Genomic DNA, 18,595 nt, shown 5'->3' on the forward strand with positions numbered 1-18,595 from the left:
ACAAGGAATGCAAGTTTCTTTCTTTAAGACTGCTACTGTGCTGGGGAGGGGGTGGGGCAAGGACAAGTAAAAACATCATAAATCTTTGCTACCATTTGAAAGTTACCTTTTTCTTGATTCAATGTTTGATTAGTTACTGTAAACCTTTAACTGTTTTCCAGAGTTCTGAAAAGTTGGGTTTGACAGTTTTTGCTTGTCAGTGTTTCTGTGGGGGTATGGGAACTTAAAGGTGTATACTCCATTTTGCTGCAATCTAGACTAATGGTGAGGTTTTCACAAATGTGATTACCACGTGTTCTGAAAATATGTCTGGATCCATTTTGATTGGCTATTTCTAAGGTAATAAACAATTTTTACTGGAAATTCAACCTCACATTAAGTCTTGATCTAACTTTTTTTCCAACTTTCTTTTTCCAACTCAAGGTATATTTTAGCAGAATGCTCATGTGCCTTCTCAGCAATGTATTCAATATCCAAATTACTAAAAATATGAATATTTAAACCTTATGTATTAATTTTTTGTAATAAAATTTGAAACTTCCCTAGTAAAATTCATTGCTTTTGTTTGTTTGGCCTCACTGCACGGATTGTGGGATTTTAGTTCCCTGACCAGGGACTGAACCCAGGCCCTCAGCAATGGAAGCTCCAAGTCCTAACCACTGGACTGCCAGGGAACTCCCAAAGTTCATTGTTTTTAGAAATATATGTGCCCTTAATATCAAACTCAGTTAGTTTATGGGTCCCAAATTTTCATAGTACATGAGTCAGGAAACTACCACCCATGGGGTAAACCTGGCCTGCCATCAATTTTTGACAAGCCTGCAAAGTAAGAATGGTTTTATAAGTTTTTAATCACTGGAAAAAAATGATGTTTTGGGGTGTAAAACTATAAAAAACCCTCAAATTTTACTTTTCATAAATATTCATTGAATTCCCGCCACATTCACTTGTTCATATATTGTCTATGGTTGCTTTTGTGCTAGCAAGGCATAATGAAATAATTTTGACAGAGACCATTATGCCCTGCAAAAGTATGATGTTTACTATCTATCCCTTCACATAAAAGGTTTGCCAGCCTCTGTACAACAGAAACAGAGTCAACAACCTGAGAACTCATTCCCATGCCTTATGGATTAAGAGGTATTCTTCAGAATCAAAAGCTCGTTACTTATAGAAATTTAAGCTACTACAGACTTTATCAGGTAATATGCATTTTTTCCCACTAAGTTATCTAAACAGTCACAAAGTTTTTTTTTTTTTTTTTTTGGCGGTATGCGGGCCTCTCACTGTTGTGGCCTCTCCCGTTGTGGAGCACAAGCTCCGGACGCGCAGGCTCAGCAGCCATGGCTCACGGGCCTAGCCGCTCTGCGGCATGTGGGATCTTCCCGGACTGGGGCACGAACCCGTGTTCCCTGCATCGGCAGGCGGACTCTCAACCACTGCGCCACCAGGGAAGCCCCACAAAGTTTCATTTAACACATGACATATAACAGAAGCTTTTTGGGATTAAGGTTTTTCCTAGAACTTAAATTTATCAATAATTTAAACCACTTTTTCCATAATTTTGACAGCTTCAAGGATTCTGAACTTTATGCTTCTTTCTCGAGTTGGAGAAAATTGGAAATCTCCTTTATCATTAAAAACCTTCTATCAGAGAGTACATTACTCTTATATGTTAAATCTTTAATTAGAGACGTATGTGAACCAGAATGCCTTAAAATCAGAGTGCATTTCAGTGCTAAAGATTTGATTATTTCCTTATCAACTTTTGAAAACATGGACGAGAACTTTGATAAAAAAATTTTACACTAAAATCTTCTGTTATGTTAAAAGGCAACCTAAAAGTATGTGATTTCTGAAGCTGGGGAGCATCAGTGGTTTGTTTGGACGACATCTGTAAGGATACTTTCAATACCACTGTCAATTTATGCACACTGGAAGAATTAGTTCTCCTGAAAATTGTTTTGATCTGGACTGCCAGTCATTTCTCATCAACTATCATTTTTGAAAAGGTCTACATCTATAGGGTACATCATTTTGTATGATCTTTGAGATCAAATAATTTATCAGAGATTATTATAAATAGACTACATTACTAATTGAGTAGCTTCATCATCACTGGAATGTAAAAATTCTTTATAATTACATTTTTTCCCTCTGGAGCTATCTGTTATAACCTCACTGACTAACTTTATTAAAGGAAATCTAATTTTGTGAAACAAAATTTTCTCAGATGTTTCTGCTTTAGCGCTGGCTACTGTCAAGAAGATTATAGATAAAAGGTACCACATTCTCTAAAAATGTGTGAGTCAGCATTAGGGTAGATAGTGATGATGACTGAAATTCTTTACTGTTTGGTCCACCTTTTTTATCTTTTAAACAAGACTTTTAGAATCTAGAGGCAAACATGCTGAACGAAGTTGGATCCATGTCACAAAGTAGCAAGTTAACTGATTTTGAAAAAATAGATAGCACTAGCTGTCCATCTTGTTAAGTTTTCCTCAGTGCTTTTTATGTTCTCACAAATAGAATCTTTATATCTATATTCATATAAGGTATCTATATAAAGGATTTAATAACTATTGACCAACAATTTATGTATTGATGGTATTTTATCCACAAAATGTACCTTGTCAGAAAAGGGTTTTTTAGTCACGGGGTCTTTTTATGTATATATAATATTTTATGCACAATAATTCTTTACTTCTTGATGGTGCTTTATCCATAGTTGGATCTTTTGGGGAGGTGTTTTATAAACTGATGAAATTTTATCTGCAGGTGGTATAGATACTTTTATTTGAACATCCAAATACATCTTTTATAGTGAACCAATCAGTTTCATAGCTGTGTCATAGAATTAAACTTGAGTTTCATCTCAGTTTGCTAACTATTTTGGTGAACATACCCTCTAAAAATTTAACAGGAAAAATTCAAGTTCATTTTCTGATGGGTAATGAGGACTAACTGGTTTACTAGGTACACTTTTTGTCTCTTTATCTTCATGGCATGTTTGTATTGAATAATACTAGCACTCAGCATCTTCTTATACCAAAATGCTTATCAAAAGCATTATCAAAACTTTCTCTCACCCAGGTCTCTAATATACTTCTCTTGCTTTTAATATTTTGCTCAGCATTACAAGAATCATCTTACAGGACACTATGTTATGTTTTAAAAAATATTTTATTTTCTAAGGGAAGTAAGCATAGTTATATCAGGTGTAGAAACTTCAGTGCTTGTCCTGGCGAGGTGGTGAGGAAGATTTGGAAATGTTGGTGTTAGTTCGAGAAAACACCTTTGACAGAGCTGAAGATATCTTTGCCAGCATTTTAGATCCTTGTTTAGGAATACTAGCCTTCGGAGTTTCTGTGGACAAAGCAACAAAAGTAGTATAGATAATTATTAGACATTCTAGTTGAGGCAGCCATACTATACAATTAATGATTTAGAATTCAAAAACTGACATTTATAGAATAATTTATGGGATTAAAAAAGAAAGATTCTTTTGATTGGATTCTTCCAACACTCCTGTGAAGGAAACAGGGAAAATATCTCCATTTTTGTATATGAATCTTGGTGAGGTCAGAAACCTTGCCTAAGGTCACATGAGGAGTGGCCAAGCTTGGAAAGGGAACAGCTTTCTCTCATGGCATTATTATATGCTGCACTCTGATATTTCGTTAATCAGGTGTACAAAGAATACCTTTCTTTTTCTAGCAGAAAAACCTCTGAAAAAGTCTGATGAGCTGAACTCACAAGGGAAAGTAACTTTCAGTGCTATACAGTGAGAGTGTCTATTTCAGAGTGTTCACTTGAAAACAAGTGCATTAAAACTGCTATAATTTCTCACCACTTTGGGCAAACTTTTAGTTGATAACTTCAAGTATTTTTTATTTTTTGTCATGTAACAGAAGACTGTATAGATAATAAAAATTTCCATTTGGATTCATTTTTCTATACCACTCTTCAGGGCATGGACTCTCAGAATATATTATAATTTAACAAAATGAATATTTTACATGTAAAGACAAGTAAATATGTACTTCTCTGAAACTTTATGATAGGATGTGATAGGACATGAAAACACACATGATAGTAAAAGCCCATCTTTTCTTAATTTCAGTACATGCCAAAGTTCATGACTATACCTCTTGCAGTTACCTAGATTTGTCTTTTCTAGCAAGGTAATCTTCTATTGTTAAAGCTAAGATAGCCAACAGCAGATTTAAAACTAAGAAAGCCAACAGAATAAGAATAAAAATGTATGTTTAGGTTTTTACTGTGCTATAAAAAGGAAAAAGCCAAAATCTGCAGCAGATAAGACAAAAGCATGAATGAAAGAGAAAGATGTATATTCTGAAAAGGCAAGATAAAACTTTTACTAACATGACCAAGGCACTGATACAAGGCTTCTGAAATTCTTGTTGGAGAGGTAAGAGTTAATGTTCTGAAAACTTGGTGGCCTTGTTAAAAATGCAGATTCCTGGGCATCATTACTCTAAGATGCTAACTTAGCCAGCTAGAGATGGTCCATTGTTAAAAAGTATTCTGGGTGGTTCCAGTATAAAGCAGTTCCTAGAAACACAATGAAGACACTGCCCAAATCCATATTCACTATTAGAAGACTGGTGGGTTGCTGGTGTCCTAGGTTAATAGCATCATCCCCAGAGAGAATAGTGAATGCTTGTGCTTATCAGTTAATAGCTCTTTTCGCAGTAAAACTTTAAGCTATCTTTGTCATTGAGGACATAATTCTGGGATGCAATGGCAACTCTATGGAACCACAATGTAGAGGGAAGAAAGAATGTTGGGTCAGAGTCAGAAGATATGTTTTTGAGCCCTAAAAGCTCTCCATTTGTTGGCTGTATAACCTCAGCCAGTTATTTACCTACATTTTCTCATTTGTAAATTAGGGCTCTAAGACTTGCAGAGGGAATATAATACGGTGTAGGAGATATGAACAAGTTTGGTTTGGTTCATAAAGTGTTTTGCATTACTTGATAAAACCTGAAAGTCAGGAATTTTCACATAGAACTTCCATTTCCAGTTTCTTTGAAAAATGCTAGAACCTGAATTAGAAGTCCTGGCAACAATCCAGCATGCCAATGACTGGACCTGAGTAACAGCTCCCTTCTTTAAATGGGGCATGCCATCTCCAGTGGACCACAGACCCCTGCTCAAAATACTGCTCTTGTTTTTTACCTACCTAGCTCCTGTGAACATTTGATTATGTGAACTGTGGTCATGTTGAATGAGCTTAGGCTTTGAAGTCGGGCAGATCTGTTATTTGAATCCCAGCTCTGCAGCTTACTAGCTTGGGGTGACCTTGAGTAACCTACTCTCACTTTCTCTTTAGTAAAATGAAGATAGCTGATACCTGTTCAACATTAGTTCTGTTATCTATTACTCCTTTGGTTTAAGAATTGCATAGAAAACTGCAAATGGAAATAATATCTTACTATTTATATTTTTATATATAGCAATCTCATATTGATAATACATGTCAATACTGCAAGGGAGAAACTACCCATTCTAGGAGTAATGTTAAAAGGATAGTATATTTTGTACCTGAAATGACTTCTTTTGAGGAATTCACACTACCAAGAATATTCTTGTTTCCTTCAAATATGGTGGTAAACTGCCAAGACAAAACAAAGTATTGACTCGATCTTTTGTTGAATACTACACACTAGAGATACCTAGAAATCCTCAAGAGATGTAGCACAATCATTACAGCATTTTATATAATTTCTGTGTTCTGCAGTCACAAATAATTATTCTCTGAGACTTAGACTCATACGTTTTGCCAATTATGATGGCTAGGATTGACCCTTTTCATAGATATGGGCCTTGGCTACCAAATGATGATTAAAGGTTCAGGCATGTTAAAAGTGACAAAAAATGTCAGCTCTGTCTCTCCCCCCTCCCCTTTTGGATGAATTGGAGTGAGAAGTAAGTTATAAATTCTTTTCTGATAATAGAGATAAGAGAAGGAAAATGGATGTTTACTATATAAGCCCAATTTCCTTTTATGGAAATTTTAGCAATTTTGGAATCTAGAGAAGTAAAGTAGGTGTGTGGAGCTAGGGCCAGGAACATGGCTCAGGTACTGGTTTTACTCTGTACGTCTTTATCATATCTTTGAATGCAAAGGGAGCAATTTTCCCAGAAAGGCATAAAATAGCCTGGAACAGGTACCTGGGCTTCACTGTAACTATTCTATAATGCTAGAAATTTAAAAAGTAAAAAAGTCAATGAAGTGAGGCTAAATACATGTAACATAAAATGTATTGTATATAGATTATGTAAAGACTACCAGATATTAATGAGTTTTACCACAATTCCTCCAAAAGGACTTGAGGTAGTTTATGTATTGAAATATTTTGAACAGGATGCCTGCAGAATAAAATGGAGCAGAGACTACCTAAAGAATTTATTCTCGGCATTGGCTTCACAGAGTTATCTGTGGAAAATTTTTAAAAAATATGAATACCTGGGTCCCATACCACCACTGGAATTGAAATCCTTGAGGGTGGGGCAGATATTGATATTAAAAAAAATCATGGCTCTAATTTGTGAGAATTAGAGTTGATAAGCCCTAATCTATAAGTAGGGAGCAGATGCTCCCTACTTATGAGATGAGTAATATACTTAAGTTCTGCTAAGAACTTCTAGCGTTGCATTAGATTCAGGAGTATTTGCTATTACTTCGTGGAACATTGTTAAAATCACTTAAGGTTTTTGTCTGAAAATTTCAAAATCTTGGCTATGTTGGAGTTGGCATCTCTTGTCCTTTCCCTTGAAAGTGGTAGACATTGTCTTAGTTCTTTGTATGTTAAGTAATATTGGATTGTATCCTTAGCATTTTAAACAATGTATGTGATTCTAAGAACTGTTAAAATTCTTTGTAGAAGGTTGATTTTTTTAAAGTACGTAACTAACCCATTAAGTTTCAGACCACACATCCTACTCTGCCTTCTATGGCTGTGGTTCCAATGTAAGTTCAGTTTTCAAAGTCTTGGTGTTATTTTTTAGTCTATACCACTATTAAGACTGTAGTTCAAGTTCTCATAGTCTTTTGTCTATAGAACAAAAGACAGTCAGTTCCTGTCAGTTCCTGGCATGCACATCTCAGGAGACAATTTATAAACAGATTTGGAGGGATTCCTTTTTTGATATCCCTCCTCTCTTTGATTTCTTTTAGTGTCTCTGACGCTCAACAGTCCCCTTTTCTGGTTCTATGCCTGGAATGCTGTGTGCTTCTAGCCTTCCTGTGTGCTGTCTCTCACATCCCATGACTGTATCCACGTCTGGGGTAAATTAACAAGAGAAAGCAGAGAAAAAAGTAGCACGTTTCCCCCTAATGTCCTTCAGGTTACTGGAGCCTTTTTCCTAATTCCTCTGGTCAGAAGGATTTTCTTTCAGTCCTAAGTGCCTCACAGCCTTTGCTGCCATTGTTGTGTAGCTTCATGGCTGAAACTTACCTTGTGGCAGGGGCAGAAGAGGGGGAAAAAGTGGGCTTCCCTATTTTCCATTTCATAGGAACTTCTTCCTAATTCTGGTAAGAGAGCAGTGGATTCTCTTGGAGCTTTCTTATTTTATCCATTCCCTCTATATAATTACAGGATTTGAACTGCCCTGGGTCATTGCTAGGAGATGTGAGAGGAAAAAACGCAGGAAACTCATAATGGTATTATTTTCTGAGTTTTGATTTCCCTCCTCAAACTCCTTCTATTATTTACTTTTCAGAACCCTCAGTAGTTGTCCAAAGTTTTTAGTTTTAATCAGTGAGAGATACAGGTGGAATGTGCTTATTACTCCACCTTACTCAGAACTGGACTGAATAACAACTTTAGTTATAGTTTTACCATGGAAAAAGCAGTAAGCAAGGAAAAGAGCAAGAACCAAAAGGGTCCAGATTAGCCTGCAATTCACTTTGGCACAAGGAATGGCCTGTCATCAGACTAGAGAATCATTGTCTCCCCTTTAGTGCCATATGATTTTACTTGGAAAATATGGCCTAAGTGCAGCCTGAGGTTGTCAAATAGATGTTTATGTTCAAAAATGAAGATTAGGTTGAGTGAGGAACTAACCCAGCATCTTTAGATATGTGGCAAAAGTTATCTTAAGTATGAGTTGTAGTTCTGAAAATTACTCTGATAATGAGAAGTGACTGGATAATCGATGGACTATAATGTCATGGGGTTGGGGAGATTTGCTTAAAAATGGGATTAAATTGAGTGAAGAAACAAACAAAACAAAAGAGGATTTGTAGCTTGAGCACTCATTGGAAGCTTTCTGAAAAGGATTAGCAAAGAGGACACTTTCTGAGTTTACACTGGAGAACAGCTGGGCCTTTTGGAAAACTGCCTTTAGACAGTCAGTCCTTAGGAATACAGAGAAATAGATGGAATCAGCAATTATTTCTTATAAACTGCTCTCTTCCATTTTTGCTTGTATTTCCTCCCTGCCTCCACCAAGTCCCTCACTTGGGTCTACCTGCCCTAGGCAGGGCCAAGTGACTCACTCCCTCTAGGATTTCCTCGAGAGACTGCAGTAACAGGGTTAAGGGATGGAATTGCAATTAGGTGCTAGGGAGGAATGGTGGCTTATCCAGTGCACTTAAGCAAGGAATGATAACTTAACCCTAAGGTGAGAACTAATGGATTTCTTGGGTACCACCAACAAGTCTCAGCCAGGAGGAGAGATCTGAGCATGAAGAAATTGCAAATAGGGGAATGCTTCCTGATGCCTCTCAAATAGCACCACGTAGTCCCTGGTTTGACCTTGAAAATTGGGCTATGTTCACCTGGACTCCATGTATTCTAATTAGAGGATATTGAAAAATATTTACCTTAACACTGTTTGAACTTTCTGGCCTTCGTTCCCGAGAACTTGCTGTAGAGGGGGGAAAAATAGTATTTTTTCTGAGGCATAAATAGTGTTGACACAAATCTGATCTTATTGTTTTTCACCAAAAAGTCATATAATTTAGGCTGATAGAGGAAATTATTATTATTTTTAGTGTACAGACAATGTGAACAAAACTGAAATAGGTGAGATTGCTAGAATTCTGTGGCATATCTTAGCCCTTCTTTTAGAAATTATGAAAGATGAATTGTGATGTAGTAGGTAAGGCAGATTCTGTAACTTAGTAGGCATACATCTATGCATGGCCACTCAATCCCTACAGGCCTATTTATTGTACATGTAAAATGAGAAGTTACCCTGTAGGTGATTCCTAAGGGCCTTTCTAGCTTTAACACTCTTTGATTCTACATAGCTAATTAAAAGCAGATAATTGGAACAAAGAGGAAGGTGCTGGTCTTATGAAATACTCTGAGTGAAAATCAGGAGAATTTTGAGGCAATACCAAGAAGAAACCTTGTGGAGTTGTACAGAACTAAAAGTTACCTAAATTTCAGGTGAGGTCAAGACACCAGTAGAAGAATTCAACCCAAGGAGGTAGAAATGGTACTGTGAGATAAGTTTCATAAAGACCCCAGCTAACGTGTTAGGGAGTCAGAAAACCCGAGTTTGAGTCTTGGCTTCACTACTTAGAGCTGTGTGAATATTGGCAAATTTAATCTAACTTCTCTCCCAGTTTCCTCCTATGTAGAATGTGAATAAGACTATCTTCCTGCCTGTCACTCAAGAGGACTCAATGAGATATCTCATACGTAAAAAGTATGCATTTTATAGACATGCGATCATCAAGAGTCCACACATGTGATTACTCTCTGAATTACCCTTTGGGGCAGTGTAGGTTCTGGAAAAAAAATAGTAAAACCTCAATTAACTCAAATATGATAAGAGCTGATAATCTGACTTATCTGAGAAAATTGGTAAAATTTCATTGTTGGTTGATAATATTTCTGAAGTGTCTGACTCTATATCACATATAGCTGAACTGACTTTTGCTTTTAAATGACTGAGGACATTTGGGTTTACTACCAGGACTATTATTCCAAACACTAGTTTTTATGTTTCCAGGTTAGATGGCTATCAACTTTCCAGGATTATACTAGGAATTTGTTTTGATGAAGAGTCACAGAAAAATTCCTGCTAATTCAGGATCTAACATACTCAGATTTATTTGAGATTTTCTCCCATATTCTATATAAAACTATAAACTAAAATTAGGAATGTATGTGTTCAACCCTAAGCTTGTCACTGAACTCCAGACTGAAATATCCTATTGCTTATGTGACACCTCAACTTAAATATCTAATACCTTAACATAACCAAAACAGAATTCTTGTGTAACCTCCTTAGATTCCCATAGTCGCTCCTATTTTACTAACTCCTCCTACTATATGCCTGTTTTAGGCTCTTGGGAATATAGCTGTGATCTTCATGGAGCTTACATTCTAGAGGGAGGTAGTGAAAAAACAATTAATTAAAACATACAGTCTGGCATATAGTAATAAATGCTAGGGAGAAAAATAGCAAAGAAGTGGAATATGCAGTGCCATCTTGAGAATGAGGTTACAATTTCAAAAAGTGGTCAAAGAAGATGTCACAGAGAAGGTGACATTGGAGCAAAGTTCTGAAGGTGAGGAATGAGCAATGTAGATACAGAGGAAAGAGCACTACATGAGGATCAGCAAGTGCAAAGACCCTGAATTCCTGGAATATTTGAGGAACAGCAAGAAGGTCAGTGAGGCCTGAGCAGGGTGAGCCAGAAAGAAACAGAGGAGGAGGTTAGAGAGGTAATAGGGGTTTGGAGTGATGTCCAGATGATGTATGGTTTTGCAAGCCACTGTAAGTTCTTTGGCTTTTGTCCCAGATGAGATGGGAAATACTTATACTTGGAATTATCTTTGATGCCCTGCCTCAAGTTACAATGTAAATTCTTTGAGATCAAGGACTTTTTCAGTTTTGTTCACACATGGGATTTTAGAACACAAAGGAGGTGCTCAGTAAAATCTTTGAATGAATGAATGAATAAACGATTGAATTGGACAGCTGCAATATTACTGAAGGATATAAGAATTAAGCTGGATAATTGCAACAAAGTTGGAAAAAACAAAACACTGAATTTAGGGTCAGGAGCCTTGGGATCTAGACTGTGTTCCGCCTCTGACTCAAAGTAATCTTGGACATTTTCTCATCTTGAGCTTGAGTTTCCTCATGTAAACAATGAGGGGCGTTATAGTAAGTGATTTCTGTCTAACTCTAGCAGCCTAGGATTCCATAATACAGGAATCATACAGTGATTATTTTGACCCCTGGTTATGGTACATTTATAGAATTTTGGCATGCTTACTGTTACTCTATGAATCCCATCTTAATAAAAATGACTTCCACTTCCAAGTTGAGAGAATATGTTTCTGTAGTAACAACCTAAGTGAGTTGTATGTTTGAAATAGCCAGGGTAAACCTGTGGTTCAAATTTCAAGGCCACTTTATAGTAAACATGACACTCAACCTCTTGGACATGCTACCATCGTTAGAACCACATTAATCATCTGAGGTTTCAACAGAGTGCCAAACAGTCATCACACAAATGTTCTAAGCAGTCAGTACAATTATAGATTAAAAAAACAACAACAAAGTGAGGTCCATACTAGCCATATTTAAATTTAAGCAAATAAATTTAGCTTTAAAAGTCTTTTTTGGGGTACATTTTGATAGGGTTAAGCACAAATGAAGGATAACTTCTCAAAGAAATTGTTAAATCCTAGTATCATGGGTTCTGGTTCAGCTAGAAACTATCATGATATACCCTGATTTTATGAATATTTCTCACAGGAGCATGGTAAATATAAATTCATATTATACTATATTCTTGACCAAAATCATTAATAAGACAAACTAGCTGACTTATTTTAACACATGTGTGATGTCGTACTGGATCATTTCTAAAAGTAGATAAGCTCATAGGAAAAAAAAAAGTATCAATTTCAGGTTTGATAACTAAAAACACTGATCAAAGCAGTAGAGTGTCCTTTTGAATACTTTCTACTTTAAATCAAGAAATACAAAACTCCAACCTTCCGTAATTTTTGTACTTTTATCTGCCATACAATCTTCAGTCTCACTAAAACAAAAGAAAAAAATATTTAATTTTTTTGTGTATTTAATGAATCAAGAAATTACTGGTTAAGTAAAAGAACAATCTCTGAGTCATTCTTCATATGGAAATAAACCTGGAAGAGTGTATCACTGAGTTTCCAAATTGAATGCAAATTATTTATAAATTGACTCTTTTTTCCCAACTTAAAAAATTTTGGTTAAATACACATAACACAAAATTTACCATCTTAACCATTTTTCAGTGTACAGTTCTTTGCTTGAGTACATTCACATTATTGTGCAACCATCACCACCATTCGTCTATAGAACTTTTTCATTTTCCCCAATTGCAACTCTGTACTCCTAAATACTAACACCACATATTCCTCTCTCTCCATCTCCTGGAACCAACCTTCACCTTTTGCCTCTGTGATTTGACTACTTAGGTATCTCATATAAGTGGAATTATATAATATTTGTCATTTTGAGACTGACTTATTCACTTAGCATAATGTCTTCAAGGTGACATATAGCATGTGTCAGGATGTTCTTCCTTTCTAAAACTGAATAATATTCTACTGAATGTATGTACCATATTTTGTTTTTCCATTCATCCATCAATGTACTCTTAGTGCTGCTTCCATGATTTGGCTATTGTGAATAATGATGCTATGAATATGAGTGTAAAAATATCTGCTTGAGTCCCCGTTTTCAATTCTTTGGGGTATATACCCGGAAGTAGAATTGCTGGATCATATGGTTACTCTATATATTTAACTTTTTAGAGAAACTCTCACACTGTTTTCCATAGTGACTGCACCATTTTAAATTCCCAGCAGCACTGTACAAGGGTTCCAGTTTCTTCACATTCTTGCCAACGTGTTATTTTCTGAAAATTTTTTTGATAATAGCTATCCTAATGGGTGTGCAATAGCATCTCATGGTTTTGACTTGCATTTCCCTGATGATTAGTGATGTTGAGGATCTTTTCATGTGCTTATTGCCCATTTGTACATCCTCTTTGTAGAAGTATCTATTCAAGTCCCTTGCCCAATTTTTAATCAGGTTGTTTGGTTTTTTGCTGTTGTTGAGTTATAGGAGTTCTTTATGTATTCTGGATAGTAATCCCTTATCAGACATATGACTTGCAAATATTTTCTCCCATTCTATGTGCTAACTTTTCACTCTGTCCTTTGAAGCACAAAAGTTTTTAAATTTGGTTAAGTCAAACTTATCTAATTTTTCTTTTACTGCTTGTGCTTTTAGTATCATATCCAAGAAACTATTGTCAAATCCAGTGTCATGGGGCTTTCCCCCTATGTTTTCTTATAAGAGTTCTATAGTTTTATGTAGGTTTTTGATCCATTTTGAATTAGTTTTTATACACAATATAAGGTAAGGGTCTAACTTCATTTTTGTTTGTGTGTGGTTATCTAGTTTTCCCAACACTGTTTGTTGAAAAGACTTTTTTTTCTCCATTGGATGGTCTTGGCATGCTTATCAAAAATTATTTGACCATATATTAAGGATTTGTTTCTGGGCTCTTTATTCTATTCCATTGGTCTACATATCTGTCTTCATGTCAGCACCACACTGTTTTGATTACCATAGCTCTGTGGTAAGTTTTGAAATCAGGAAGTCCAAGTATGTTCTTCCTTTTCAAGATTGTTTTGGCTGTTTGGAGTCCTTTGAGATACTACATAAATTCTAGAATGAATTTTTTCTTCTCCTGCAGAAAAAGGTCATTAAGTATTTTTATAAGGATTCATTTAATCTGTAGAATCCTTTGCGTAATACTGAAATCTTAACGGCCTATTTCCATTAATCTGTGTCTCCTTTAATTTCCTTTAGGTATGTTTTGTAGTTTTCAGTGTACAAATCTTTTGCCGCTTGGTAAGTCCATTCCTAAATATTCTGTTTGGTACTAGTGCGGATTGAATTTTTCTTCGTTTTTGGATTGTTCATTGTTAAGTGTTTAGAAATGCAATTTTCTTCTTCTGTGTTGATTCTATATCCAGCAACTTTGATGAATTCATTTATTTGTTCTAAGAGTTTTCTTTCTTTTTTGTATAGAATCTTTAGGGTTTTCTACATATAAGATAATGCCATCTGTGAACAGAGCTCACTTTACTTCTCATCCAATTTAGATGCCTTTTATTTCTTGCCTAATTGCTCTGGCTAGGACTTCTGGTAATATACTCAACAGAAGTGATAAGAATGGGCACCCTTGTCTTTTCCTGAGCTTAGAGGAAAATCTTTCAGAATTTCACCCTGAGTACAATAATGTTAGTTGTAGTTTTTCCATATATGGCTTTTATTATTTCAATGTAATTTGCTCTTATTTCTAGTCTGTTAAGTGTCATTATCATGAAAAGGTGTTGAATTTTGTTAAATGGTTTTTCCTGCATTAGTTTAGATAAGAATGTGTTTCTTTTTCCTTCATCCTGTTAATGTCTTGTGTTACACTGACTGATTCTCATATGTTGAACTTCCCTTGTATTCCTGGGATAAATCAACCTTAGTCATAGTGTATAATCATTTTAATCTGCTATTGAATTCTGTTTACTAGTATTTTGTTGAAGATTTTTGTATCAATAGTTTGAAGAGGTTTTTTCTTGTTTTCTTTGGAGGAAGTTTACTTTACCTCAATAGTTTGAGGAGGATTGGTTTTAATTCTCCTTTAAATGTTTGCTACAATCCACCAGTGAAATCATCTGGTCCTGAGTTTTTCTTTGTTAGGAGCTTCTTAATTACTGATTCAATTTCTTTACTAGTTATAGGTTTCTTCAGATTTTTCCATTTTTTCATGAATCAATCTTGGTAGGTCATGTTTTTAGGAATTTGTCTATTTCATTTAGATTATCCAATTTGTTGGCATACAATTGTTAATAGTACTCTTATACTTCTTTTTACTTCTGTAAAATCATAGTACTCTTATAATTCTTTTTATTTCTGTAAAATCAGTTATAATGTCTCTTCTTTCACTTATGATTTTAGCTATTTGAGTCTTCTCTTTTTTTTTCCTTAGGCAATGTAGCTAAAATTTGTCAATTTTATCAATGTTTTGAAGAACCAACTCTTGGTTTCACTGATTTTATTTTTGTATTCTCTTATTTTGTCTATCTCTACTTTAATCTTTATTATTTCCTTCCATCTAATAGTTTTGAGTTTAGCTTATTTTTCTTTTTCTAGGTAGGTATTTAAGATGTAATGTTAGGTTGTTATTATAAGATCTTTTTTCTTTTTTATTGAAGTATAGTTGCTTTACAATGTTTTGTTAGCTTCTGCTGTACAGCAAAGTGAGTCAGTTATACGTATACATATAACCACTCTTTTTAGATTTCCTTCCCATTTAGGTCACCACAGATCATTGAGTAGAGTTCCCTGTGCTAAACAGTATGTTCTCAATAGTTACCTATTTTATACATAGTAGTGTATATATGTCAATCCCAATCTCCCAATTAGTCCCACCCTACCCTTCTCCCCTTGGTAACCATAAGTTTGTTCTCTACTTATGTGACTCTATTTCTGCTTTGCCAGTAAGTTCATCTGTACATTTTTCTAGATTCCACATATAAGTGATATTACATGATATTTGTTTTTCTCTTTCTGACTTACTTCAATCTGTATGACCATCTCTAGGTCCTTCCATGTCTCTGCAAATGGGACTATTTTGTTCCTTTTTATGGCTAATATTCCATTGTATATATGTACCACATCTTCTTTATCCATTCCTCTGTCGATGGACTTTTAAGTTGCTTCCATGTCTTGGCTATTGTAAACAGTGATGCAGTGAATATTGGGGTGCATGTATCCTTTTGGACCATGTTTTTCTCCAGATATATGCCCAGGAGTGAGATTGCAGGATAATATGGTAGCTTTATTTTCTTAAAACTATGTTGAATAAAAGTGCAAGACTGGACATCCTTGTCTTGCTCCTGATCTTAGAGGAAATGTTTTCAGCTTTTCACTGAGTATGATGTTAGCTGTAGGTTTGTCGTATATGGCCTTTATTATATTGAGGTATGTAATCCCTCATTTCCTCCACTACTGTCTTCCTTTGTGTCAGTTGAGGTTTTGCAGAGATGCATTTTGATTACTTTTTATTTCCTTTCATTTATATTCTATATTTTCTTTGTTACCACACAGATTCCATATAATGTTCTAAAGTTATGACAGTCTATCTTAAATTGATACCAATTTATCCTCAACTTCATACAAAGACTCTACTCCTTTATAGATCAACACCCATCCCTTTGTTATTACTGTCCCAAATTATGGCTTTATATATTCCATGCCCATCAGCATAAATTTATAATTATTTTTATGTGTTTTTTAAATCTTGTAGAAAATAAAAGTGGAATTATGAACTGAAATTATTATAATACTGGTTTTTATATTTGTCCCTGTGTTTACCTTTACTAGAGAGTTTTATATTTTCATATGGTTTTGAGTTACTGTCTAGCATCTTTTACTTTCAATTTGAAGAACTTCTTTTAGTGTTTCTTGCAGTCATGTCTAATGGTAATGAACTTTCTCAGCTTTTTGTTTTAGTTTTTGTCTTAGAATATTCTGATTTCTTTCTCATTTTTGAAGGGTATTTTTTGCTGGTTATAGTGTTCTCACTTGATAGTTTTCTTTCTTTTAGCCCTTTAAATATATAATCTACTGCCTTCCATCCTGCAAGATTGCTTCTGAAAATTTTACTGATAACTTTATGGAGATCTCTTGTACAAGTCATTTCTGTCTTGTCACTTTCAAGACTCTCTTTTTGTCTTTGGCTTTTGATGACTGGATTATAAGATGTCTCAGGTAGTCTCTGAGTGCTTATGCTACTTAGAATTCACTGAACTTATTGTATTTGTATATTCATGCTTTTTCAAATATGAGGAGGTTTTAGCCATTATTTCCTCAAATAACCTCCCTGCCCCTTTCTCTCTCTCTTCTCTGGAACTCACCATGGTGTGTATGTGTGTATATAAATATATATATATATATATATATACTTACATATGTATATATCACTGCTTGAAGGTATCCATTAAGTGCCACAGAATCTGTTCACTCTTTGTTCAGTCTTTTTTTTTGCTGCTCAGACTCAATAATTTCAAATGACTTGTGTTCAAGTTCACTGATTCTTTCTTCAACTTGATTGAGTCTGCTCTTGAATCATCTAGTGAATTTTTGAGCTCAAGAATTTCTGTTATTTCTGTCTGGTTCCTCTTTAGTTTCTATCTCTTTGTTTTTATTTATATGTATTTTATTCATATACTTTTCCCCTGATTTCCTTTAGTTCTTTGTCTGTGTTTTTCTGTAGCTTTTGAACATATTTAAGACAGTTATTTTAAAATCTTTTTCATGTATGTCTAATTTGTGTGCTTCTCCATGGACATTTTCTGGGAATTTATTTGGTTTCTTAAAATGTGCCCTATTTTCATTAATATGCATTGTGATCTTATGTCGAAATTTGAGCATTTAAAGAAATAGCTACCTCTTCCAGTTTTTGGAGATTGTTGTAGAAGCCCTTCACTAATTAGTAGGACTCTGAACCTTGGGAACAGTCTGAGGTAAAGCCTTCAAATCTTACTTTTGTTCTGGGTATATGTCCTTCTGGGCCTATGTATGTACTTTTTTTTTTTCCTTCTTCCATTTTCCTGACCTGCTTTTCAATGTTTTATTTCCTAAGGGTCTCATCATGTTTCTTCTAAGGGCCTTAGCTATCTTATTGTTTCCCCCTGCCTGTAATCTCTTTCCCTCAGGTACCTGTTTGTGCATCTGCAGTCCCTTGTGATTTTCATGCACCATGGCATCCATCTACTGACTTCAGTGGCTTCTAGGCTTAGACCCAAACAATGCCAGCATTCCCAATTTGAGCTCCTATTCAGGTGAGACAGAAAACATTCCCTCAGGCAGCCCACAGATAGGCCCAAACATTACAAACAAGTTCCAATCTACTCTTTCCACCTCAAGAGAGAAAACTGAGAATTGGCCATTTCTTCCCAACTGTGCCACATTATGTTGCAGAAGGGGGTTGGGCGAAAACAAGTAAAAGTGTGTGGAATTTCCTGCCACTTTGAATGTGGCTTTTCTTTGATTGGGCATTCCCTTGGTTGCTGCAGTTATTTGACTGGTTTCCAGAGCTCCTATAAAGTTGTTTTAGCAGTGTGTAGTTGTCTATTTTTTCTTCCTACAAGAAAATAAGGGTGTGCAGTTTCTTGGTCTGCTATCTTGCTCTAAATTATCTTTTATTTGGTATTATCTGTGTCCTCTGTCTCCACTGATATAAACAATAGAGAGGTACCTGCATTACTAATTTTGTATGTTAATATAATCATTACACAGGAAAAAAGAGGCAATGATTGGTCAGGAAAATATGTCCCAAAATAGTGTCAGTGTCAAAAAGAAACAATTCCATCATGTTGAGTGGGAAAAAATTATAACCAGGTAGATTTTTCTCCTATTTATACCTATTGCTTCTCCCACAATAGAAATGCTACCTCTTCTAGGTTATGAATATTCTTATAAACTTAAGAATAATTTTAGACAAGTTCTAACTGTTTTAGATAGTTATTGTTTT

The 18,595-nt window shown here is 35.1% G+C and overlaps 1 protein-coding gene across 1 annotated transcript in view; it reads right to left on the reverse strand.

The window, feature by feature from the left end:
- Window positions 1-3,229: 3,229 nt before the first annotated feature.
- The window catches only part of FSIP2 (fibrous sheath interacting protein 2), a 126,380-nt gene continuing 111,014 nt past the window's right edge, over window positions 3,230-18,595 (reverse strand). Inside the window, exons 18-21 of the mRNA XM_060301530.1 lie at window positions 11,997-12,043; window positions 8,855-8,898; window positions 5,569-5,638; window positions 3,230-3,366 (exon numbers count right to left, since the gene is read on the reverse strand). Coding sequence (XP_060157513.1) covers window positions 3,230-3,366; window positions 5,569-5,638; window positions 8,855-8,898; window positions 11,997-12,043 — 298 coding nt within the window. The remainder of the gene's footprint in view (window positions 3,367-5,568; window positions 5,639-8,854; window positions 8,899-11,996; window positions 12,044-18,595) is intronic.

This window comes from Globicephala melas, chromosome 7 (assembly GCF_963455315.2).
Source record: "Globicephala melas chromosome 7, mGloMel1.2, whole genome shotgun sequence".
Lineage (NCBI taxonomy): Eukaryota > Metazoa > Chordata > Mammalia > Artiodactyla > Delphinidae > Globicephala > Globicephala melas.